The sequence below is a fragment of the Rhinolophus sinicus genome, linkage group LG05 (genome assembly GCF_036562045.2).
Source record: "Rhinolophus sinicus isolate RSC01 linkage group LG05, ASM3656204v1, whole genome shotgun sequence".
NCBI classification, from domain to species: domain Eukaryota; kingdom Metazoa; phylum Chordata; class Mammalia; order Chiroptera; family Rhinolophidae; genus Rhinolophus; species Rhinolophus sinicus.
In genome coordinates this window covers 49500673-49526487 of record NC_133755.1, presented here as the reverse complement: position 1 = coordinate 49526487, position 25815 = coordinate 49500673, and the positions used below count along the sequence as shown (strand labels likewise).

The 25815-nt window shown below is 36.6% G+C and overlaps 1 protein-coding gene and 1 pseudogene across 2 annotated transcripts in view; one reads left to right on the top strand and one right to left on the bottom strand.

Annotated features, from left to right (window-relative positions):
* The window catches only part of GFPT1 (glutamine--fructose-6-phosphate transaminase 1), a 51217-nt gene that overhangs the window by 7117 nt on the left and 18285 nt on the right, over positions 1 to 25815 (top strand). The window contains exons 2-10 of one of the 2 annotated variants that reach the window (XM_019718397.2): positions 5695 to 5802; positions 7989 to 8096; positions 13144 to 13269; positions 17142 to 17200; positions 17851 to 17985; positions 19427 to 19488; positions 20433 to 20512; positions 20706 to 20759; positions 23952 to 24057. In XM_019718397.2, the coding sequence (XP_019573956.1) occupies positions 5695 to 5802; positions 7989 to 8096; positions 13144 to 13269; positions 17142 to 17200; positions 17851 to 17985; positions 19427 to 19488; positions 20433 to 20512; positions 20706 to 20759; positions 23952 to 24057 (838 nt within the window). The remainder of the gene's footprint in view (positions 1 to 5694; positions 5803 to 7988; positions 8097 to 13143; positions 13270 to 17141; positions 17201 to 17850; positions 17986 to 19426; positions 19489 to 20432; positions 20513 to 20705; positions 20760 to 23951; positions 24058 to 25815) is intronic. The other variant, XM_019718399.2, reaches the window with a different exon arrangement.
* Positions 324 to 1177, bottom strand: LOC109438500 (large ribosomal subunit protein eL8; annotated as a pseudogene).

The window sequence follows — 25815 nt, the reverse complement described above, 5'->3', positions numbered from 1 at the left end:
GATTCAACACCGTTATATCCCATTTTCCTAACCAGGAATGATTTAGGTTAATCCCCTTTCTTCCTTCTCCCAGCTCTGTTACCATACTTTGGTCTTAGAAAATTTCTCTATGTGTGTCATCCTTTTCTTGCTTTTAGTTCCTGCTCAGTTGTGTAAGGAGAAATTCTGCTCCTACTTCTTCCTCTATTCCTCCTCTTTTCCTTTTTGTCGTTTCAGTAGTAAACCCAAAAATGATAGTAATGATTATTGGTAATAGTAGTGCTTCCTGTCTTAAAAACAGAGGCAGGTTTGGAATTGGAATTTTTTTATTTTATTTTAAAGGAGACTTTTTATTACTTTTATGTACAGAAAACGCCAACAGGGTACACTCAGCCCAGCTTGGTGGCCAGTTCTTTAGCCTTTGCCTTTTCCAGCTTGGCAATGCGAGCCACCGACTTGGGGCCCAGGACGTTGCCTCCCCAGTGACGGCGGATCTCATCGTATCTGTCGTTGTAATTGTTCTGGAGAGCTTCCACCAGCTTAGCCAGCGCTCCTTTGTCTTCCGAGTTAACCTGTGTGAAGGCGATGGTAGTGCAGGGCTTCATGTGGACTAGACGCCCCAGCCTGGCCTTCCCCTTGAGAATGCAGTAGGGTACCCCCATCTTACGGCACAGCGCAGGCAGGAAGACCACCAGCTCGATGGGATCCACGTCATGGGCAGTCATCACCAGCTGAGCCTTCTTGTTCTCCACCAAAGTGGTGACAGTATTAACCCCTGCTCGAAGGACAGGTGGCCTCTTAGTGGGAACATCCCCCTTGCCAGCAGCTTTTTTCTCAGCCCGAGCCAACAACCTCTGCTTCTTTTCTTGCTTTGTCTCTGGTCTGTACTTGTGAGCCAGCTTACGCAGTTGAGTAGCTGTCTGGCGGTCCAAGGCCTGGGTGAACTGGTTAATGGCAGGAGGCACTTTCAGACACTTATAGAGAATAGCTCTTTGCTGCTGCAGCGGAATGTACTGGGGCCATTTGACAAAGCGGGTGAGGTCCCTTTTGGGCTGGATGTCCTGTCCAATGCCAAAATTCTTGGGCCTTTTCTCAAACAGAGGATTTACCACCTTCTTGGCCTCCTGCTTCTTCACGACAGCAGGGGCTGGCGCCACCTTCTTCCCCTTAGCCTCCTTCCCTTTCGGCATCTTGGGCAACGGAACTGGAATTGGAATTTGATATATGGTGTTTCACTTATGATGATGCCACCTATCGGGAAATGCGTCATTATTATATGGACCATAAAGAAAGAAAATACGAATGTCTTAAAATCAAAATTGAAATTCTTAATATCTAAAGACCTAGAAAATATTTTGCAGATGGTTTCAGAATATCATAGGGTAAGTGATCTGACTGTCTTTACCTTAAACCAGTGATGAATCTTAGCATCATTAATAGGGGACCAACAGACAATATAAAATACATACATACTTGTGAATAATTCTTGTCTCCAATTTTTAATCTAACTCAATCAAGTATTTAGGTCTACCTTCCAGTTTACAGGAAATACAAGGAATAGAGGAACTGGTTAGACCACACTACGTGGAAACAATTAGACACAGTCAGAAGGTGAGACATTCAGCAAGAAATTTGGCCTTGGTTTGTCAGTAAGTCACTGTCTTGGAGAAAACAGGGCATTCAGGGGGATCGTTCTGGATTCAAAGAGACTAATAAGACATAATAATTAAATGTGAGGTATGATCCTTTATTATATCCTAGAATGAACAAATCAGCCATAAAAGACTTTTTTGATAATATAGAAAATTTGAATAACATATTAGGGAATATTAGAGCTTTATCTTCTTAGGTGCAATAATATGGTTTTGTAGAAACATGTCCTCATATTTTATATGTTGTTTTACTTTTAATGCTTAACAATATACCGTAAGTCCTCATTTAATATCATGGATAGGTTCTTGGAAACTGCGACTTTAAGTGAAAAGATGAATAACGAAACCAATTTAATTGTAGGCTAATTGATATAAACAAGGGTTAATATCCTATGGCATATTTTTGATCACAAAAACATCACCAACCTTCTAAATAAAGACCCAAAACATTTCTAATATTAAACATTGAAATAAATATGAGCTATACATACGCTTAAGAAAGATGAATAAAAACAAGTAAGAATGAGTTGCCAACGTGCTTATTCCAATTCAAGGTCACTCATGGCCAGAGCCTATCCCGGCAGCTCAGGGAGAAAGACATGAAACAGCCCTGGATAGGATGCTTTTCTGTCACAGGGCCACTCACACTGATACTCAGACTGGGACAGTGTAGACACATCAGTTTACCTCATATGCACATCTTTGGGGTGTGGGAGGAAACCAAAGTCCCTGGAGAAAACCCACGCAGACTTGGGGAGAACGTGCGAACTCCGCACAGTTAATGGTCCCAAATGGGAAACAGTGTTTTCTCATCAGTGTTAAAACGAAAGGATGTTGAACGAAACAATGTTTGAGGAGCTGCTTGATTCAGAAAATAATAAGGCCCTTCACCAGGTTTCCTGTTTTAATTTGGTAGCTATTGTGTACACAGAACAAAATCATGTAAATGTCATAACAAACAAATGAGGAGAGAAGTCCTGTCTGTAAAGGTACTAAAAAATGTCAAAATCATCAGGAATGTCTCTAAAGCAATCAGAGAAGAATTCTCAGAAATCATAGACCATCTAGTAGGGGACCATAGATGTCCTTAAGTGACAGAGGTAAGAAATATGTGGCCCATGTGCTGTCACTCCCTAGGTAATAGATGTTGCTAATCATCCATGGCTTTCTTTCCTGTTTAGGAAATTAGGCCACTGAATCGTTTTTAGTGGGTGATTTCCACAGCCACTACCAGTTAGTAACTTGTTAGCACTTGCTATGAAAACTATTTTAGCATCTCTCAGTCAAACCTTTCATTTAACAGAAGGGGAAGCAGAGGCAGGTATACTGGAAACTTTTGGGGATATACATGAGTTCAAAGAATTCGCAGGTTTCTTTAACAAAAGAGTACTTTTTTTTTCCAGGAGTGCTTTATTATGAGCTAACAAATGTTGAGTGTGAATTTTATTTATCAAACAGTCACAATTTTTAAAGTTTGTTTGGAAGTGGGTATTGGTTGAGAAGATCCCTTTTCCTATGAAATTGTACGCAAGATTTTAAGATTGACACAATAAGCGAGTGGAAACCAAGGAGGCTGAAGTTAGAAATATCAAATTTGAATGCAGTTAAGTCACATGTATTGAAAACACTGAATTTAATATTACATGTGAATTACTCTGAAATTTAAAAAAAAAATGTATTGAGTATTTAACTTGTGTTAAATACAGCCAGTTTTATATCATTCACGTTTAACATTTTTTCATTGGTATTTGATTATGTGTAATCTTTAATTCTCTAGATGCATTACTTTACCATCATAATTACATTTCTTAAAAAAATAGATGATTTAGTAGTGATATTTTCTGGTTGTGCTGAGTAATTGGGATTTGGCAGCACTGGACTTTCCAGAGTGCCTCAGATTACAGACAAGTCTTGACAGTGCAATATGTTTTATTAATTAATGACCTTCAGATGAGCTAGGTTGTATCCTCCTTTAGCAGATTGTTTAGCTGATGCTAGTCACAATCGTGGAGAGTAGACTAATCGAGAATCAATATTCTTTAGTACATTTATATTTAAGTAACATTTTGGGAAAAGATTTATATTCTATGTATTGTCCTTTAATAATCTAATAAAAAAAAAAACTTACTTGGGGCCGGCCCGGTGGCTCAGGTGGTTGAAGCGCCGTGCTCCTCCTAACACTGAGAGGTGGCCAGTTCGATTCCCACATGGGCCAGTGAGCAGCGCCCTCTACAGCTAAGATTGTGAATAACAGCTCTCCCTGGAGCTGGGCTGCCGTCAGCAGCGGGCGGTTGGCGTGAGCTGCCGGGGGCTACCCCGTGCCGTGCTGCCTGCAGCCGGCGAGAACTGCTGTGAGCCGCCTACCAACCTCGGGCGACCGACTGCCTCAGCCAGGGAAAGCGCAAGGTGCATAATACCAGCATGGGCCAGGGAGCTGTGTCCTACACAACTAGGCTGACATACAGCTGCTTGAACCAGAGTGGGGTGGGGGAGGCAGAAAAAGGGGAAAAAAATACTTGAGACTCGGTTTTCTGTGTGCAATTTCATTTTTAGCAAAGGTCAGTGACCCATAGGGGGAAATAAATGTAGAACACATAAAAGTTGGATTTACAATCAAATGGTTTAGTTTGTTCATATTAAAGGTACTTTATGAAGGAACAGCAGTAACAGAAAAAGCTACAGATCTCATGCAAGGTTCTAGTGCTGTGAAAGTGAGATGCTTGTATGACACGTGATAACTTAAAAATTCTTTACAATTGTAAAGTTTTTTCTTTTTAATGTGAATGAAATACAGGATTTCTGTAAGTCCTTGGCCTTATACTACTTTTTTTTGGAAAGTTCAAACAGTTGTTTCAGGTTATTTTGGCTTTTAGTTTTAAAATGTGGATTTCCTTTTTTTTTTTGAAGGGTATGATAGTTTATTTGAAAACAGTCGTAATGTACTGGTCGTGGTGGCAGCATACATGTATGATGGCTTCGTTGTTGGATATTAACAGTGCGGTATTTCTGTATGCTAAAATGCTTCCGTAGGACCAATCTATTTAGAGAACTAAAGACATCTTTTCAAGTAGAAATAAAGACTAGTCATTTTGGAGTTCTCCACAGAATTCATTTAATCCTCTAATGAAACAGTGGCATTATAGGGTAATATAGTTAAGAAAAAGGAAAGTTCTTTCATAAATAGGCAACTTGAACTTACATTTCCTCATATTTTGCACTTCAGTTTTTCTGGAGCTATATCCATCATGGCCAAAGCACAATCATGGAAGATCGCAGATAATTTCCATCCTGCTGTTCCTAAGATGTGGATTTTCTTTACCTATGTTCTGCTTACTACCTCTTTGCTTTTCTGACTCAGTTCACATGTACTAGTTCTTTAATTTCTAGTTTTGCATTTCCAAATTACTGCTCCTTTTCTATGAATTCACAAGAGTTTGTAAACGTATTGCAATTATTTGTCATTAGCTAGTATCTGGTGAACAAGTGATTTAAGCCATTTTCTTTAAGACTATATTTTTGTCCATTTTCCCCTATTATTAGATTATTCAGGTTGTGTTTTTCACATCACTGATATTTATTTATTCCTAAATGTTATTGATAACATGGTCATTGGAAGTAAGAAAAATAATTTCATTTGTATAGTTTTATAGGGCTCATATGATGCTTGAAAACTTATTTCAGGAAATGCTCTCCTTTAAACAATGTTCAGTATTTAGAACATAAACCATAAATTTGTTGATTGGTTAGTTTTTAAAAAATTAAATTTCACTTGACAAAATGGCAATAATAGCAGATAAATGACCAGCTGCTTTGAAAAAAAACAAACACATTTATTTTGACATATTTGCTTCTGTCTTTTATAAATGAGAAATTCCTCTTTGGAAAAGTTTCACTGCCTTCAGGCAGTTTGAAGAGAGGATTTATTTATTTTTTTTAAAGATGGACTCGAGCTTCACATTTTTGTACATCTTAGACATAATTATGCAAATGAGGAATTTGTCATAATTATTTAATTTGTATTCTTTTAGACAGAATTTTCTATTAAATATTTGTTTATTTGCAGGTATATTTGCGTACTTAAACTACCATGTCCCTCGCACAAGACGGGAAATCTTGGAGACCCTAATCAAAGGCCTTCAGAGACTGGAGTACAGAGGATATGATTCTGCTGGTATTTACTTTAAAAAAAATATTAATGGGTTTTGCATGATTCTTGCATCTAAATAGAGCTGTTTTTCTTTTTGTTCGTTTGTTTTAGGTGACTAGATTCCTTATTAATGTCTGTTATGTTTTGGGTAAATCTAAAATATGAAGAATTTTTCCCTTTTTAAAGGGTTTGTTCATGTAATTTCAACAGTATTACCATTTATGTACAGCATTGCTTCTTATAGGTATCTTCTTTTGTAAAGAATGTTGCTGTAAAAACAAATCATCTAGGGCATTTTCATTGTTGGTTGAACAAAGTTTTTAAAGGCCTTACTCTATAAAGTATCTTTTTTCTTTCCTGTAACTTTAATTTTTTTTCTCCATCGATTCCAGGCTTTTGGCATATAAACTTGCCTAAGAGTCTTCGACCTTAAATAAATAGCAAAGCAAATAAAAATAACTTTCTGTCAACTTTATGTTCTGCTCTAGCTCCTTCCCTTAACTACAATCAGGAGGATTCCCTAAGACCACCCTCAGATTTGGTGATTTCCTAGAAGGATTCCGCATATAGTTGTGCTCATGACTATGATTTATTACAACAAAAGAATACAAAGCAAGATCAGCAAAGGGAAAAGGCACATGGGGTGAAGTCTGGAGGAGACCAGGTTAAGCTCAGAGTCCTCTCCTAATGGGGTCACAACAGGATGTGCTTAATTGTCCCTGCAAATTGTGACAACAGGTGTAAGCTGTCTCCCCAGGAAGCTCATTAGCCACTCTGGTGCCCAAGTTTTTCATTGGGGGCTGGTCACATAGGCACCCTCTGTCTATCATGTACCAAAATTTCTGACTCCTAGAAAGGAAGCGGATGTTCAGCATAAGCCATGTTGTTACACCAGCAGTTTAGGTGCAGTGAGCCCTTAATCAGTTAGGGGGGTGGGAATCCTCCTGAAATCCAAGTTCCCAGGTACCAGCCAAGGCAACTTTGTAATCAGGCATTTCTAAGGATAGTAGTGTCAGGCCTACTATGTTCACTCTTTTCTGTACACTTAACATTGCCGGTTGTAATGGGCATTTATCTTCCATGACTTTTCCTCAGTTAATGGAAAGTCAATTTGTCAATTCCTTTGTTCTTAAAATTCTCTCCTTCCTTAGCTTCTCTGACAACACATCTCATTCTCTTCCTTACATGGTGATGATTTCCGTCTGCTGTGGGGGCTCCTTTTCTTCCACCTATTGCTTAAATGTTAACGTTTCTTACTTTGTATCTTCTTACTTTGTATGTTCATGGGTGAGCTCTGACTTCATCAACCTCCTATATATTGGCGACTTAAAATCCAGATGTTTGTCCCAAGCTGCAGACCTGTATGTTCCACTGCCTCCTGAATAAAATACAATATAAACTGTGCATGTTCAGACTTCACTGAATACACTCGAGTTCTCAACCCACTCCCCTCTCTGTTCTTTCTGTGTTCCTTTTCTATCAACAATCATTCAAGTCCTGTGAGCCTTAAGGAGGTGTCCCAGACTTTTCTCACTTTCTCACGTTACATCCATTCATTTCTATTTCCCAATATCACCCATATCTGTCTTCATTACCACTGTTTAGTTCAGGCCCTCCTCCTTTGTGCTTTGCTATAGCTGAAACTTCTGAGAGCTGGTTTCTTCTTCATGTTTCTCTTCCTCCAGTCTATCCTCTATACTGTTCCCAAAGAGAGTTTTCTCAACTTTTTGCCATGTGATTTTTCTTCTTGAAACTTCTCACTGTTTGTCCAGTACCTTTAGGGTAACTTTTTCAAATTCCTTAGGAAATTAAGTAGAATCTCAAGAGAGTATTTCCTGCTACTTCCTTATTCCTTCTATCCTACTTCTGAGGTAAGTGCTCACGTTCTGTGTCTCTCCACTGTACTCCAGTTGCAACCGATAGTACTTTTATTATAACCTGAAACCACACTGTATTGCAGTTATGCTTTCCTTGCCTGTCTTCTTAATAGACTTTTAGAAATTTGAGAACAGGAACTAAGTTATTTGCATTTTTGTCTCTAGTAGCTGTCTTGGTTCTTGATGTATAATAGGTGTTTAGTAAGTGTTGAGTTGATAAATAAATGAATTAATTAGACGAAAAAGATTTTAATTAAAAATTTTGCCTCATAATGATTATCTTAAGTAATAACCAGTTTTTAAATCTTGCTATTTTACCTCTTGATGATTTAGGTGTGGGATTTGATGGAGGCAATGACAAAGATTGGGAAGCCAATGCCTGCAAAATCCAGCTCATTAAGAAGAAAGGGAAAGTCAAAGCACTGGATGAAGAAGTTCACAGTAATGTACTTAGTTTGTTTTTTGTCCCCCCATCCCCTCTCTTCCTTCTCCCTTCCCTACCAAATTACCTTTCTTGTCATACTTTGGGGTCCATTTGGTGATTCTTAAAGTTGAAGGCAGGGAAGAAAAGTAGTTTTGTTATTGTCTGTATTGGTTTTAAAATGTACCTGAGTTTCAAAAATGATCACATTAATTAGGGAAGGAAATGAGTTAGATACTTTTAGTGCTGCCCTTATTCATGTGTTTTCACTTGGTGATCATCTTTAGTTTGGACTAAAAACCGCGTTTGGATGTATAGTAAGTCTGGATGTTGTACCTTTTAGTAGGTCTGATATGATCAGGTCAGTATCACGTTTGTCCTCACGATTTCTTTACTTCCCTGGCATAAAGTAATTGCCTAGGAATACACACTCCATTAAACAGGATGTACTTCTCAGTATATAGTTCATAATTGTTGCGTCCAGCGCAACACAGCCAGTGAGGAAACGAGAAGGGGTGGCTTTGGGTTAAGTTTTTAAGAAAGAAAGAAACAGAGACTTAATGTAGTTAAATCTCTCCGAAGGCCAGGGGGCCTCACAGTCTCAGAGGACTGGAGCCCAGAATAAAGCCCACTGGAGGTTTTTATTGGTAAGTATACAAATATAAGAAAGTAACATTGTTTCTTACACGGTCTGTGAGACTCATACATCATAGCAGAAAAGTGTTTATTCCAATCACCCTTTGTAAACAGTCGAAGCACAAGGTCCCATGATGTCTTAATTACGGTATGTACCCTCTCAGGGTCAAGTCTCTTATATTGTAACAGTTCCGTTGAGATAAGTGGAGAGAACTGATCTTTATTGTCCTCACGACTTCTCTCACAATCAGGTGTGAGAGAAAAGCCAGAGCCAGCAGTGGCTTTTCCTAGGCAGGGGGAAGGGGAGGCAAGGCCCCTTCCCATATTTTTCTAAGGCATCACATTGGGGGTCTCCACTAGGTTCCGCCTGACTTGGGTTGTATTTCCCGTGAGATATCTTACCTGTCTTTGGCTGCAAACCATCTTTTGGAGATCAGATAGAGAGACATAAGGTGTAAACACAAGGATGGAACAGAGTCCCAGAAAGGCACAGTCTCACAGACTCTTCTTTCCTTAAGGAAAGACACAGAGGGGACAGTTGGCTAGGCTGTTGTGTGACTACACATAATATTATGCTTATGCATTTTATTTTTTCACAGGAAACTTAAAAATAAAAACTTTGAAGTAAATTGATTGAAAAAACATTAACTAAAAAATCCTCCACAAAACCAAGGAAACCTCAGTTTTTTTATGTACCTGCTCAAATGGATACCATCAGAATCCTTGTAAAAGGAGTGCAGGTAGAAGAGGAAAATGATGGATTTAGTCATTTTTTTTCACATAAACTAAACATTTAGCTTTGTAGTACCTGTTAAAAAATTACATCAGTACTAATTTTGTGTGTATTATGGGTGAAATTAACTAGAGCTAGAGCAGGCACCTAAACAAGTACACTTCAGAAGCTGTAGTATAAATATCTCATATACCAGGCTGAGTATAAGTTTTCCAGGAGAGAATAAACCAATTGCTGTAAGATTCAGGGGAGAGTTCGCACAAGTTGGTGAGTCTAGGGATGCATAAGGAATGGCTGCTGATTATATCTGGACAGTGAAGGTCAGAAGGGAGAACCTTCTGAGGAAAATCGCTTGGGTAAAGATAATAACAGGGAAGGAAGTTTGTTGATGGAATAGTACGTAGTCCTTTTTATTTACTTTATTGGTAGATGAATGTGGGAGGCCAAAAGGCAGATTGTGACCAGAATCACCATCTTTGAATGTCAACATTGAAACATTTCCTCCTTTCCTACAGGAAAGTCAGGAAGTGATGGAGAAATGGGCACTCACAGACATTGGTGGTGAATTCTTAACTGATAAATCACTTTGAAGAGCAATCTGGCAATGTCTGGGTGGGAGGTGCCTACACCCTGTGACCAAGCACTTCCACTCTTGGGCATATACTTGAAAGAAACACGATAAACAAGGAGACATGACAAGAAGATTCATTGCAGCAAAATTTAGAAATAACCTATATGTTTACCAGTAAGGGAATGGGAAAATAACATTGTAATGATAGGGAATGACCGTATGTAACTTTTGAAAGGCAGGCACTAAATCTGGTTTTGCGTGTAGGGGCATGGATAATTATTGGGAACTTAATGTTGGGTGAAAAAAGCAACCTGCTGTAGGATATGTAAAGTGTAAGGACCATTTACAAAACACAGAAGAATACTATGATTTATGGACATCTATTAGCATAATAGAAATTTGAAGGCAGAGTGGGGAAGGTTCTCCATCAACTTGAGAATCCTCTCGGAAGGAATGGGGTATAAAGTAGGCATCAACTGCATTTTTTACAGTTTCTATCTTCAAAAAGATAAAAAGCACAAATGACTATATGTTGACATTTGTTATCTCTGGGTGTAGGTATTTGAGGCTTTACTATTGCCAGCAAATTTAAATGTTTGAACTATTAAAAAAAAGAGAAGGATGACATCTGAGAAAAGGTATGCAGAGGACAAGCCTTGGGTGTGCGGTGGTGGGAAGATAGAAGATGCAAACAAGGAAATTATTGAAGGATTACCGCTCAGAAGGGTGAAGGGCCAGGTAGGGAGTTAGCCTTCGTAGGAGTGAAAGGTAAAAGAAAAGCCAACTCAAACAGAATTATGAGGTGAGGGGGAAAAGCTGAGTAAAGAGGAACTTGAGGGACTATAGGTAGGATTGAGGCTTAAGGAGAATAGAAAAGATGTCGTGAACTGTTGGGAAATTGAATGAACTATCAGTTTAATGAATAGGTAACATAGGTACATGTTTCTTAAATGGCAACAGTGAAATAAGTAGGTTTGGTAGTTACCATGAACTTGAATGGACTCAATTTACAGACTTGTTGCTCCAATGTTGCTTGCCCACATGTGTGGGGGGGTATACTACTGTAATTATAGTCAGTCTAAAAACCTAGTCAGATATTTTCATTGCTTACATTAGCTTGTAAAACAGTGATAAACTGTCCTTTACTTTTCTGGAGGTCATTTATTTGGTCACCTTAATTATTCAAAACACAGGTAAGCTAGGAAAGAATACATTGATGATTATTTCTACTCATTGATTGAGCCATCCAACAAAGATTTGAATATCTACCCTATGTAGCTATTAATGCTTAGGGTTTAAAGGTAACAAGGCAAGCTGTTGCTTTTGTAGTATTCAAATTCTGGTGGAAACCAGGTTGGCAACATGTCACAAATGTAATAGTACAGCAGAGTTTACCATTGTGGTTTTAATCTTAGGCTCTGGAATCAACCAGATTTGGGTTCAGATCCTGTCTCTATTTCCTATTCACTATGACCTATGGCAGGCAGATTCTGTGACCTCTTTGAGCCACAGTTTCTTTTTCTGTAAAATGGAGACAGTAGTACCCACCTCACAGAATATTGTGAGGATTCAATAACCAAATGAATATTTGTTGAGTACCTGTTATATACCAGCCATTGGTCTAGGCCCTGGGGACAAAACAGAGAACCAGATAGGCAAACCCCCTGCCCTGATGGAACTTACTGTTTTAGAGAGGGCCAGATAATAAATGGATAATGTTCGGTAGTAATTAGTGCTATGGAGAAAAAGTATGGTAGAGGTGACATTTGAACACAGACCATGTGATTGTCTGAACGAGGGAATTCTAGGTAGAGGGAACACCAAGTGCCAAGACCCTGTATGGGCTTGGTCTGCTTACAGCTGAAAGTCAGTGGGGCTAGAGTGCCATAAGTGAGGGGGAGAGTGGCGGGAGATGAAGCTGGAGAGGTGGCTGAGGGCTAGGTCACGTAGGAACTGAAGGACGAAGGATTTTACTGTGTGTGTCATGGGAAGCCGTTAGAAAATTTTGTGTAGGGGAGTGACATGATCTAACTTTCGTTTTGAAAGGATCACTTTGGTTGGTGTGCAAAGACTAGATTGTACAGATGGGAGATTGGACTCAGGGAAACCCGTTAAAATTCTGTTGAAGTAAAGTGGTTCAGGTGAGCGATGATGGTGGCGTGGGTCACAGTGGTAGAACCTAGCACGAAATTCTCAGTAAATATTGGCTGGTATTGGTAAAAGGTGTGTTGAGAGCTTTGCGGGATAATTGGAGAGGTGTGGGAGATGAGGATGGAAAGGTAGATGGGGAACAGATAGTGAAGTACCTGTATGCTGTGAAAAGGTGGTAGGGCTTTATCTTGAGAAAATGGTTCTCTGGCTGTATGTTAGAATTTGAGGATCTTTTGGCAAAGCCTTGTGATTGGGTTTAGAATGAGTCCTGTAGGCACCGATGCAAGCCACTTTTTTAAGCAATGGAAGTCTATCCAAGGATTTTAATTCCTTGATCAGATTTGTGTTTTAGAATGACCTCTGGTTAGCCAGTATAAAAACCACAAAGACTGATAAAGTGCTTGGAATTTCCTATTCAGAAGTTTGTTCTTAATTTAGACCTAATTCTGATAAGCTTTGTTATCTGATTAGCTTTATCTTAGCCAGATGAATTCTGTGTTTAGGAAATTAGAAGGAGGACATTACTATTAAATAACTACAACCGTCTTTTTTTTTTTTTTTTTTAAGAAAGAAGAGATGGCTCATAGGGAAAAGGAATTAGGATAGCTGCTTTACAAGATCAAGGAGCATTAGTCTATAACCCCATATTTTTATAGCATTGCTCTCTTCACAGGGACCTATTCTTTGACTTTGGATGCTCTCCATAATTGCAGTTTATATTGTGTGATACGTTTACTGGGGACCAAAGAAATTGTTGTCATAAGGTTGTGTGTCATTGAGAAAATAAATTTACTTTTATATGTCTAATTTTTTCTTCTAAGTCTTTTAATTACTATTTTGAATATGCCTGATCTTCAGTTTCAATAATTGTATATTCCAGGTGAGCAGCACTGTAATAATTATATTTAAATATAGCTTATAGCGTTATCTCTACAGCATGATTTAATATTGGAATTTTTCATTTTATCTTCTTCAGAACAACAGGATATGGATTTGGATATAGAATTTGATGTACATCTTGGAATAGCTCATACCCGTTGGGCAACACATGGCGAACCCAATCCTGTCAATAGCCATCCCCAGCGCTCTGATAAAAATAATGGTACGGACAGATTGTGCATGCTGTGGAATGATTGTAGAGGGCCAGTAATGGGAGAAGAATGGAAGCACTTATGTTTTCATGATTTTAATGTGGAAAATTTCAAACATGTTCGGAAGTAGAGAATATACAGAACCTGTTGAATCCAGCTTCAACATACATCAATACATGATAAGTCATGTTTATCTATACCCCTCCAGATTATTTTGGAAACCAGTAGATATCATATAGATAACTGTATCACAGGTAACTAGTTATTATAGCATTTAATTTGTAAATATTAAATGTGTATTTCTAAAAGGTAAGGACTCAGTAGATTGATGTGTCTCTGAAGTCTCTTAAGAGACTTCTCCTTTTCTTTCCTTTTCCTTGCAGTTTACGCTATTGTTTATCCTATAGAGTTTTCTACAGTTTAGATCTTGTTAATTGCTTACATGGGTCATTTAACTTGTCTCTCTGTCCCTTCTATTTATTATAAATTGGTATGGTGTTTGTTTACATCTGGAGGTATACAGTTGTTAAACAGTAACCTTCAAGGTTGAAAGTTTTCTGAAAAAGGCTTTATTGAGCCATCTGCTAGCCAGAAAAAGGACCAGGTCCTAAAATGTACAGTCTAAACCGCTGGCAGCAGGGCTAGACTAGGAGAAGACAAACATGTCTTCCATCCTGAGATTGACGTGGCTCTTTTATCAGTGAGTTTGGAGAAAAAAGATGTAAGTTGATTTGGAAGAATTTACATTGGCTATAGATAAGGAAGGCGGGAATAGGTGAAGCGGGGCTAGTTCTGGGATAGGTGTATGGTAAGGAAGAAATGTTTGTTGCTTTTGGATTGGTTGTGGCCAACAGCCTGGAAAGTTCATGCATAAGCAGGATGCAGTGGTGTCTGGTGGTTGGCTATTCTCTGTGGATAAGAGCTGAAATAACCCTCTAGAAGTTGAGTCAAAGTTTCAGCATACGTTCAGGAATGTGAGCAGTCTGTTGGTTTCTGCCTGTGCCTCTGATAACTGATGAACTCTCCGTGTCTCTTCTTCCCACCCTCTGGTGGTAGTCTAATGCTATCATTCCTTCATTTATTGTCTCAAATACTTGTATAAAGAGAACCTTCTCTAAATCAACTGTGTGGTTACCCTGAAGTACAGGGTATATAGGAAAGGCAGGATAAATGTTTGCTTTATTTCCTCTTTATTTACCATTCTTCCAAAATGAAGTGGTTCAAATGTTCTAAAATGAACAATGAGTTCCTTTTCAAATTGTTATTATAAACTCAAGGATTTAAAATATTTCATCTGTTTCAAACGCTGAAGTAATTATCCATATTGATGCACAGCTTTTCCCATTTTTGGCCATTGGGAGCTTATTCAGGTTGGTTCCCGAGTCCTTTTGATGTGACCCTAGTAGGCTCAAAAGTTTGCATTATTTTCTGGTAGACCAAGATGTCCTATGCTCATCTACTCCTGCCCCAGATCTGGAATCAACCATTTCTCTAAGGCAGCCCTAGTTCCTTTTAGTGGAAATGATACTTAAAGACTATAAGCCAGGTCATCGCACTTAGACCTTTTCAGTGGGCAGAGCTAGAAAATACATGTACCTCTGTGTGCACATGCGCACATTTAAATTTAAAGGTAAAACACAACATAATTTTAAACTAACACTTCCAATTCAAATCCAGGGCTATAAGGTTTTTACTTAGCCTCATTGATCTGTGTATCTCCTTTCAATCACACCTAAAAACATAGGTCTTAACACTAGCAACATACTTATTTGTCTATCACATGATATACATAAAACAGAATAATAACCAACACTAGCATAGCAGTATATTTACTGTTGTTTGTTAATTTTTCTTATTCGTTTTTTTGTCCTTACGGTATCTTTCTCTAGGGCTGTACAATCAAATTAATAAATAATCCTTCTGTATGTGGTTGTGCTACCAGCTGGATACAGCATTATTATAATATGTTTTACTTTATTTTGAGTGTTAGGGATTGATTTTTCTTTAAAAACCAATTTTATTTACAACTATTTAAAATATTTGCATAGTTCTGAGGTCACACCGTTAAAAAAAAGCGTATTAAAATAAGTCTACTTTCTATCTCAGTTTCCTTATACCTTCTCTCCCTGGAGACAATAATTGAACAAATTTTTTTAGTGTCTACTGTTTTTAAAAATAAGCAAATACTTACAAGTATATAGCATATGTATATGTTTGTGTATGTATGTATGTATCCTTTTTGAGATAAGATTTTACAGTTTAATTCAGAAGCTACCTTTTTAGGTTTCTGAGCTTCACAGAATTATTATTGAATTGGACTGGAATGCTAACAATAGCGCAAACTCTTAATTCTGACAAGGTCTTTATAAAAGATTCCTGAAAACTTATAGCTAGATTATATTTTGAGAATTTGGCTTTAAATTTAAGGCTTTATGTTAGCTATCAGCTATTTATAGTTCTCTTATGTTCTAGCATTAAACATATATATATAATATTTTTTTTTATTGGGGAATATTGGGGAAAAGTGTGTTTTTCCAGGACCCATCAGCTCAAGTCAAGTCGTTGTTTTCAATCTAGTTGTGGAGGGCACAGCTCACTGGCCCATGTGGGAATTGAACCACTTGACCTTGGTGTTATGAGCACAGCGCTCTAACCAACTGAGCCAAACAGCTGCCCCCAAACATTTTTTTAAAAGATTTACTTTTGTAGTATTATTTTGTGGTATCATCTTTTTTTTCTTAAAGATCTAGTGAAAATTTTTGTTATTTGGTTTGTAATGAATGCATTCAGTCTAAGCTCATTTAATGTCAGAACAAAATGTCAGATTGTTAAGTATTTTAAAAACATTTTTATAATGTAATACAAAATTGAGTTTAGTGGTAACTTCTCTTCTCACTTATATGAACTTTAAATAATAAATTCATATTAGTAGTCTTTATGTATACTATCAGTAGCTACAAATAATATTGTCAACTCTTGATTATCCATTCTTACATTTTCCAAAATTATTTAATCAAAAAAGATGAAAATATCCCTCTATCATATATATTTAATCTTGGAATGCTATTTTAACATTTATTTATCTGACATTCCAGGATTTATTTATCTGGACCTCAGATAAATAAATTTAATTATAGAACTGAATAACTGGTTTTTCTTATTAACTTCTTTAACTTTAGTTCTTTTTCCCCAATTACAGTTGTTATTCAATATTATATTAGTTTCAGGTGTACAGCATAGTGGTTAGACGTTTGTATAACTTATGAAGCGATCGCTCCACTAGCCTCCTTGACACCATACATTTTTATTACTATATTAGTGACTATATTCCCTATGCTGTACTTTACATCCCCATGACTATTTTGTGCCTGCCAATTTGTACTTCTTAACTCTAACTTTTTAAGCTGTGGTTCTTAAACACATTTAGTGTAAATAGGGTTGTTTTAGTTTGAAAGTTTTTCTCTTTAAACTTAGGAATGTCGTGTGCATAAAACGAATGAACAAAGAAGTGAGAATAATAGTTATTTAGTTGAACTCTCTCATTTTGTAAATGAGAAAACAGACCCAGGGAACTTGCTCCTTTCACATGGTGACATTGGGTTACTAGTTTAGCCACAACTGAAATTGATGTCTCTAGACACTAGTTTATTGTATTTCCCCACTATACCCATCTGCCTGGCATTGCGTGCTTCCCTAAGCCACATAAATTGTGCTGTTGATCTACCTCAGGATAATCAGATAATGAAAAGTCAATAATACTCGATTATACCTTGAAGTATAGCATGTGACACATTTTTGACTTGAGAAAAATCTCGTAACAGTAATGATTATAATGTTTACTAGACCTGTAATATTTTGTCATCAATACCTTTATTTCTTTTAGAATTTATTGTTATTCACAATGGAATCATCACCAACTACAAAGACTTGAAAAAGTTTTTGGTAAGTAAAGTGACCTAAAAAGACACCGATCTTTGACAATTTCCTTCCTTCCTTCCTTCCTTCCTTCCTTCCTTCCTTCCTTCCTTCCTTCCTTCCTTCCTTCCTTCCTTCCTTCCTCCAATTGAACTCTCTGCAGTGATGGATATCTATAGCTGTACTTTCCAATGTAGTAATCACTCTCCATACTCTCCATATATGGTTATTGAGCTAGTATGACTGAGGAACTAAACTTGAAATTTTATTTCACATTAATCAATTTAAATTTAAATGGCCACATATACCTAATGGCTATTGTATTGGACAGTATAATATCATTATTAAATAAAGAATCATCATATTCTTTATGGAATTTGTGTTTTGTGAGTATTATGTATTTCATTATATTTTAATTATTTAAAATGTATTTAATTCATTGTGGCATATATAGATTTATGTAATTATAAATGTATGTTCAGTTACACAGACTACCTCACTGTTTTGGGTTCACTATAATTAAATAGTGACCTTAATTTTGAACAGTGGGTAATGGGGTAGTGTGGTAAAAAAAGATTAGAAATTGGTTATTGAGAGTTGGGGAAAAAGTTCTGTAGAGATTTGGACATGTTGTGTACTTCCTCAAATGTATCAATTTTTTTTCCTTCTAATTACAGGAAAGCAAAGGCTATGACTTTGAATCTGAAACAGACACAGAGACAATTGCCAAGCTCGTTAAGTACATGTATGATAATCGGGAAAGTCAAGATACCAGTTTTACTACCTTGGTGGAGAGAGTTATCCAACAATTGGTATTAAATCATACTTTTAAAGATAATTATTGCCAACATTAATCACAATAACTCTTAAAGTTAAGTTTGAGAAGCAGGAACTGTGCTCATTTTTAAATAGTTTTGACTTTTGTTTCATATATATGTAACTATTCAATTTGAATACTTGAGAGTGTTGTTTGACTGATTGACCTTTCCTTTCCCATACACACTAAACATTTTATTTCTTTCACTGTAGTTTAGTGTCATGGGAATTAAAAGTAATCTAAAAATCAAACAGTTTGTCCCAAAACTATGTATACACACATACACACACACACGCACACCCATACATGCCACACACAATATGCACACAGTCCACACAGTCGAGGACTCATCACTTTCTTGCTTCCTACTTATTCCAGTCAATAACTTAGCACAAGGGGAGCTTCAGTGAAACGCACATTTTTTATTCTGGGATAACATCTGCGTGTCTCTGAGCCCGTATAATGAACTCCATATTTTTCCTTATGGGGACTTCTCCATGGTTCTGTGCCACTATAGAATATTATTTCCCAGCCCCAGAGAAAAGTGGTATTCTTTTTGATTCCATACCAGTTGCCCTAATTAAAAATGAAGGATAATCAAAGATCTACAAAAGTCTAAATGCATAGTGATTTCCACCCCCTTTCCCACTCATAACTCTAGCTTTCCCATTTAAAAGCCCTTTACTTTTCTGTGAAGGTCCGACCCTCACGTCCCACTTCCACCCAATCATATGATGTCTGCAGTAAAGGAAGAGACAGGAAGATGGAGAAAATAGAGCCCTGCTTCATTCCTTTACTCAAGGGAGAGTAGTGTGCCTTCCCAGCCTTTTCTTGTTTCTACTCATAGTATAAACCAGTTTGTGTTCTATGGTGGTTCCTTCCCTCTCCTACCTCATGTTCCTCCTCTATTCATTCTTGATTTCTTTAGTCCCTGTACCTGAGGAGGTTGGGTTGAGGAGGTGGTATGTTGTGCATGTTAATAATTACGATTGTTTATATTTATCTGCAATATCAAGGTCAAAAAGAGTGTAAGTTAACTGGTAAAAAATTACTGGGCCAGAAAATGAGTTTTGATCTGACTTGGGACCTTTCCCAATTCTGTCCTCCCCTTACTAACAGATAGAACAGAAGGTATGATGTATCTGTTGAGAAAGGTTGGTACCGTGTACAATGGTGACTTTTAAAATGGTCTGTTTGGGGCCTATTATCTATTGAACCTATTTCAAGAGTAGACTTGGTTAAAAAGTGGGTCTTGGATACACCAAAACTCAGGAGGAAGTGTCTATCTAAAACTTATACTCGTTTATACACTAGTGCAAAAGAGCAGTTGTGTAACCAAAAAATTCCTGTGCTAAAGGCAGTATGTTTTAGGCATTTCACATTTGATAATTGATTATAATATATATTACTAATGCATTTTTTTTTTCCCTCCCTAGGAAGGTGCTTTTGCCCTTGTATTTAAAAGTGTTCATTTTCCTGGCCAAGCAGTTGGCACAAGGTATATATAGATTTAGTAATGACTAATGATTATATGTACTTTGAAATTTTTGAATTATAAGTTTATTCTCTGTACACTATAAATGACCCTTCACTATAAAGGCTTTGCCCTTTCTTAGAGATAGTCATGTGAGCGTATTTTTATATACTCTTTCTTGTCAGTTGTTTTACCACTTTTCCATTTAACAGAATCCCTTAATAAATCAAATACATTTTGGCATTTATAACTGGCCTTTTGTTTGTAGTGGGGCACCACCATTACTTTGTGAATTTGCATATTGCATATTCTCTACTTTAAGGCTCAAAACATTAACTTTATCCATATTTTTTTGAAGTATGCTAGACAGAGTCCTAGGTAATTGTACCAGCACTGCTTTTCCTAGGATAGTTAAGCCTAATCATGAAGTCTGGTTTAGAACAGTGAAGAGTCCCGTGATGTGATAAGAGACAGTTACCTCTGAAGGCAGGGTGACTAAGTAAAAGGCACTAAATGTTCCTATATTGTTCATATATCGAAAGAAAGTTTGCATTTAACATGAAAAGGGAAAAAATTTTCAAGCGTATTGTTATAGAATAGGGATTGGCAAATCTTTTCTGTAACTGGACAGATCGTAAATATTTTCGATCTGGGCCATGTGGCCTCTGTAGCAACTACCCGGTTTTACTTTTTTAGTGTAAAAGCTGTGGAAAATATGTAAAAGAAAGGGCATGGCTGTGTTCCAGTAAAAATAGACAAACCTGCCTTGTTGGTCATAGTTTGCCAACCTCTGTTATTGAATATTTTTTTAAAATTCTGTTTATGTCATTTTGTTAATATCTGAAGTTGAGCTTGGAGGGAGAATTTGAACTTTTATTTGAAGAGTGTTCTGTCATCAATTTAAATTTTATATCATTAATGCAGTATTTGTAAAAATGGTTTAATTCTGTTTAATTTGGTGCTAATAGACGAGGCAGCCCTCTGTTGATTGGTGTACGAAGTGAACACAAACTGTCTACTGATCACATTCCAATACTCTACAGAACAGGTAAAAACACTTCCTATATCATACCATGGGGAAAATGTATAAATTGCAGTAGACACAAAGAATTGTTTTCCTTAAATTGAAATAAATGCCTCTGGTCAGGTTCACTCTTACATATAGTTCTGTCTAGATATGAAAAAGATTTGTTTTGTGATTTCTCTGATGAGCAGAATTTTTTTCTGTTGTATATCCGTAGCTAGGACTCAGATTGGATCAAAATTCACACGGTGGGGATCACAGGGAGAAAGAGGTGGGAAATGCACTCTGCATGGATGGGGAGGAATCTTATCCTCTTTTGTTCGTTCTTTACTAATTCTTTGTTCTTGGAGTGAATGAATGTGCTGCGCCTCTAAAAATGTGCTTATTTTATGGGGAAACATATTTTGACATTTTTCTAATTTGCAGAGTATATTTTGTCTGTCTGCTTTTGGCATTTAGAAAACTGCTTTTAGTAATTTGTTTCTTTAAAGTTCCTGAGATTTGAAAAAGTAATTGAAATTGTAAAGTTTTTTTCCTTTGCTTTAAATTAAAATCAGGTAGGATACATTATTATAAATAAGATGCTAAGATTAGGGAAAGAACATTGTTTGGTAGGCTATTACAGATTGAACTCAGTGGTAGTTTGAATAATTCAGCCTAACTTTTAACTGACATAGGTTTAAATGTTTTATTTTATGCATGGTATTTTACTTTTAGATTTACATTCAATATCTTGATTGGCTTTCTTTGAATTTGGAATTATTGTTCTTTTTTTGTTTATGTTTGAAGTTTATTTTTTTATAGAGCTTTCAGTTATGCAAACTCTGGATCATTTTATTGATATAATTAGACAAAACCCCCACAATATGCTCTTTCCATTTACTTATTACTAAAAGCTTTCTATGTAAGACAGGGAGTGGTAAATTCAGGAAATAGGAACCCGTATTATTAATGTATAATTCTTGGTTTCTTGAAAGAAAAAATTAGCAAAGTATTCTAAACCTATTCATTTTTAGATAGTGGCTACTTTCACTATTTTATCTGTAGCAGAAAGTTACTTTTTTAAATAACCTTCAATCCTGAGATGTTAGAATTTTTTATCTTTCTCATCCCCCTCACTCCCTTTTCAAGAGAAAAACAAGTCTACCAGTGAGAGTACAGATTTTAGATTCAGAATTCCAGATTTCTGTTAATAATTCTGCTCGTGTATACATTACCTATATGTTACTTTGTACATTATGTTAGGCTGCTTTTAGAAAAACATTGATTAAGGTCTTAGGAAGTTGGAAGAAAAATTTATCATAAGACAGATCTCTTTGAGATCAGAGTTTGTGTTTTAGTGACATTTATCTCTCTAGCTCCTAGTAGGTACATAGTGTGTGCAGCTCAGCAGAGTTTAATTTAAAAAGTCTGGCCTCTTACTGAAGAGGCTATGTAGAGGGGAGAACCCTAGACTGGCTTTCAGGCTTTTACTATTGTATTTTCTCCAGGTGACCAAGTAAAGTGGATGATAATAATTGTATTCCACTTAAATCAAACCAGATGAGATAATCAATATATGGAAAGACATTTTATAGATTGTGAGAGTTATAAATGTCAAGTAGTAATATCCTTTTTGTTTAAATTGGCAATGATACCTCATATTCTTCTAAATACTGTAAGTAAATACCCCTTGTCACTTGAAGAATGAAATAACATATATTTGGAGAAAGAATGTAGTGAAATGCAGTTCCATTAGGGCGTTTTACAACCAAAGCTGGTTGTATTGATTTAAAAAATGTAGATGCTGGGCTATCCTTTTACCTAGTTTTTAATTCACTTTTTATGTACAGTAAAGTTCATTCTTAAAAGACAAAAGTTTATTCCTCTGTCACAAAGGCAGTGCAGGATTGGTATGGCAGCTCCACAAAACCTTTAGGAATCCAGGCTCCTTCCAATCCATCATGCTGTCATCCCAAGAGTGTGTTGTTTATCCTCATGTTCCAAGGTGGCAACCAGAGCTCCATACACCACATCTATATTCCAGGAAGAAAACTAGAGGATGGGAAAAAGTTCACTTTATTTGATGTACAATTTATCGAGTTCTTTCAAACACAGGCAGTTGTGTAACCTCCACCACAATTAAGATTCAGAAAAATTCCATCCCCTAAAAAGTTCCCTCCAGCTGCTACTTTGTTGTCAACCCTCGTCCCCATTCCGAGCTCCTGGCAAACACTCATCTATTTTATCTTTCTCGAGTATTATCTTTTCTAGGATGTTACCTTATACTTATATTTTTAAATGTGTTATCTTTTTTGCTGTTGAATTTGGATGGGAAGAGCTATTTTATTTTCATGCCGAAACCACACCAAATAATAATGGATTGTGGAGAACTTTAGATGTATGTTTCTAAGAATAGTTATTTCCAAGTCTTTATAGACATGCATTTTAAAGGATTGACACAATATGAGTTTTTACAAGTGTATTTATGGTATTCTCTGGCCATTTTGTCCGTAGATTATAAATAAAGTCTATGTCCTAATCTTGGAGAAAGATGCTTTTTTGTCTTCAATTAATAGATTTTTTTTTCTATGTTTGGCTAATTTGTCAAACTTCAGTATGCTTTCCAGTGTTGACTTTAGTTGTGAATGAGCAAAAAGGAAAAAAAAATCTTTATTAGTGACTTGATGAATTAAGTAGAGATGCCAGGATTCTAAAGTGCTACAATTGAAAGGATGTTATCGTTGCAAAAGGACCATACTTTATCTTGACTTATAAGAAATGTTAGAAAACTCAATTTTAAGAAAGGAGAGGTTACGGGTTTATAATATTTTCACTCCTAATTGGTAGGTGCCACATATGATATAGCGTGGTTAAAGAGTTATAAGTATCTTAGTTTTTTTTTTGAATTATAATTAGTGTAGACTACATCTTGATTTGTTATACCGATTTACTGTTAAAATCTAGAGAAATTTTGTTGTGAGATGATAAAAATTGCTATGCCAGTAGTCTGCATTTTATTTTTCATTGCACAATTTTGATATTTTAAATGTAATTTTTATGATAAGTTTAGGTATACAAACTTATATTAAACTTATATTAAATACAAATTTGTATTAATTCCATCACATTTTATATAGTTAAATTGTGATTAGATTATACATAGTTTGGATTGAACAAAAGTTAGTGATATTAATGAATTATCTGCCTTTTACTTGGAAAAGAAGTGTTATATTAAAAATATTAATAATGTAGCACTGTTATCTGCCACGCCATCTTTGATAGTTGCCATTTCACTACACTTTTTCTCTGTTGTTCTTGACTTATTGCATGGAAATAAGGTGATTTACCTGGCATTTAAAAGTTGCTGAAATTATTTTGTCTTGCTATGGTTTTCTGTTGATTTTTGTAGAAAGTTATGTGTATTTATATACTGGCCGTGGTTTTCTACATGTTTGCCAATTCTGTTAACTCTGTGCTCTAGGCAAAGATAAGAAAGGAAGCTGCAATCTCTCTCGTGTGGACAGCACAACTTGCCTTTTCCCCGTTGAAGAGAAAGCGGTGGAGTATTACTTTGCTTCTGATGCAAGGTAAGCTTCTTCAGTTGATTCAAAGAGAATTTTTAATAAAACTTCTCATGCTACAGGAAACCAGAAAGTCATTTTGTATAAATCTAGTCATGCTGTATAGGAGAACTTTGTTAATTAAAGGAAGTGAAGGTGACCTTTTGGAGATGGGATTCGACAAACACTTTTTCTCTCAATTCAAAGCACATAGGTCAGTTTACAAAGGTAGATACAGATAGATAATTGTCCTTGAGACTTGTTCCATTGTGTTTACTCTGAGTGCTTGTATTTTTTTTTCTGTTATTTTAGGAGTTTTACCCAGGTTTTGGAGGGAGGAGAGGCTTTTAGAGGGAGGAGAGTAGAATGGCTAGTATTTCACCAATTATAGTATAGTTGCTAAACCATTGTACTTTTAGTCTAACGTAGACACTTATCTTTTCAATTTAGAAGTAATTGGCAGCATAATCACTTTCGCAAAGGAAGTAGTACTAGATGAAGAGATTTTGAGAGGAAATGCAGTGGGATGCTTAGATGTATTTGTAAATAATAAATGATGTATTATAATAAATAAAAGTTGTATTTATAAATGCTAAGAGTAATGAGGATAAAATGGAATCACTCAAATTGTCAACAAGTATTTGAGTCATTCATTTAAGGGGATCTAAAAATGATGCAGTTTAGGACTGCAGGGAATGTAATATCTCCGTGAGAAAACAAGCTTTAGTGTTTTCTAATGTTTACAGATGTATAAAGTGTGTAGTCAGTGCTAAGATATGTTATTACTGTCATTAAGTAGGTTTGTTACAGAGTTGACAGTTATGGCTTAAATAAACTGGAGGTTGCAGGAGCATCTCAGACATTTTTCAGTCACTCGTACCTTCGTATTGAACACTCCAGCAAAGCCATGTGCTGGGCTCAGGAGTTAATGGTGAATAAAAATAAAAATATTACTTGTCCTTAAGGAGCGCTTCCTTAATGGAGGAGACATCTTAATCAGTAGTCACACAAGTGTAGAATTCCAGCTGTGACAAGAGCTACAGAATGTTAATTAATAGGGTGACTTACTCTCCTATGGGTACATTTCTTTAAAGGAATGATACTTGAATTGAGAGTTGAGATATTAGGAGTTAATTTAGTGAAGAGGTGGAGGAAAGAACATTCATTCTCTGCAGATGGATCAGCCTGTGAGAGCTTGGGATGGGCAGGAGTAGGACTGGACCAGAGAGGAAGTTTGGTGGGAGGTAAGGCTAGAGGAGGAGATAGGGGATCACAGTAAGGCCTTTTATTGTTTTCCTAAGAGCCAGAGGGAAGCTGCCAGGTGGTTTGTTGGGTGAGGGAGAAATGCTGACTAGAGTTGCCTTTTGTAACCGTTTTGGCAGAAATGGAGAATGAATGGATGGAGGGAGAGTAAAGGGAGTGTGGGTGGACACGGTAGGAGGTTGCTGTAGCAATCCAGCCAAGAGCTGATGGTAGCTTGCACTGGCTTGTGGTGGTGGACACAGAAGCTTTGAGAAATATTTAGGAGTTAAAATCGAAGGACTTAGTGATGGCTAGAATGAGGAAGAAACAACCATGCTTCTTTTTGATGTAATCTAATTCTGTGTATGTTGCTGCAAAGAGATCCTTTTATTCATTGTCCACGGTGACCGCCCTCAGCCCTACTGCCCTGTGGGGAATGGCGTTGATAACCAGAATGCTGTCAGTGATAGTGCAGGAGGATAGAGTTTGTACTTAAATTTGGTCCTTGTGTCTTTATGGTAGTTTTATTTGTAACAGTCATCC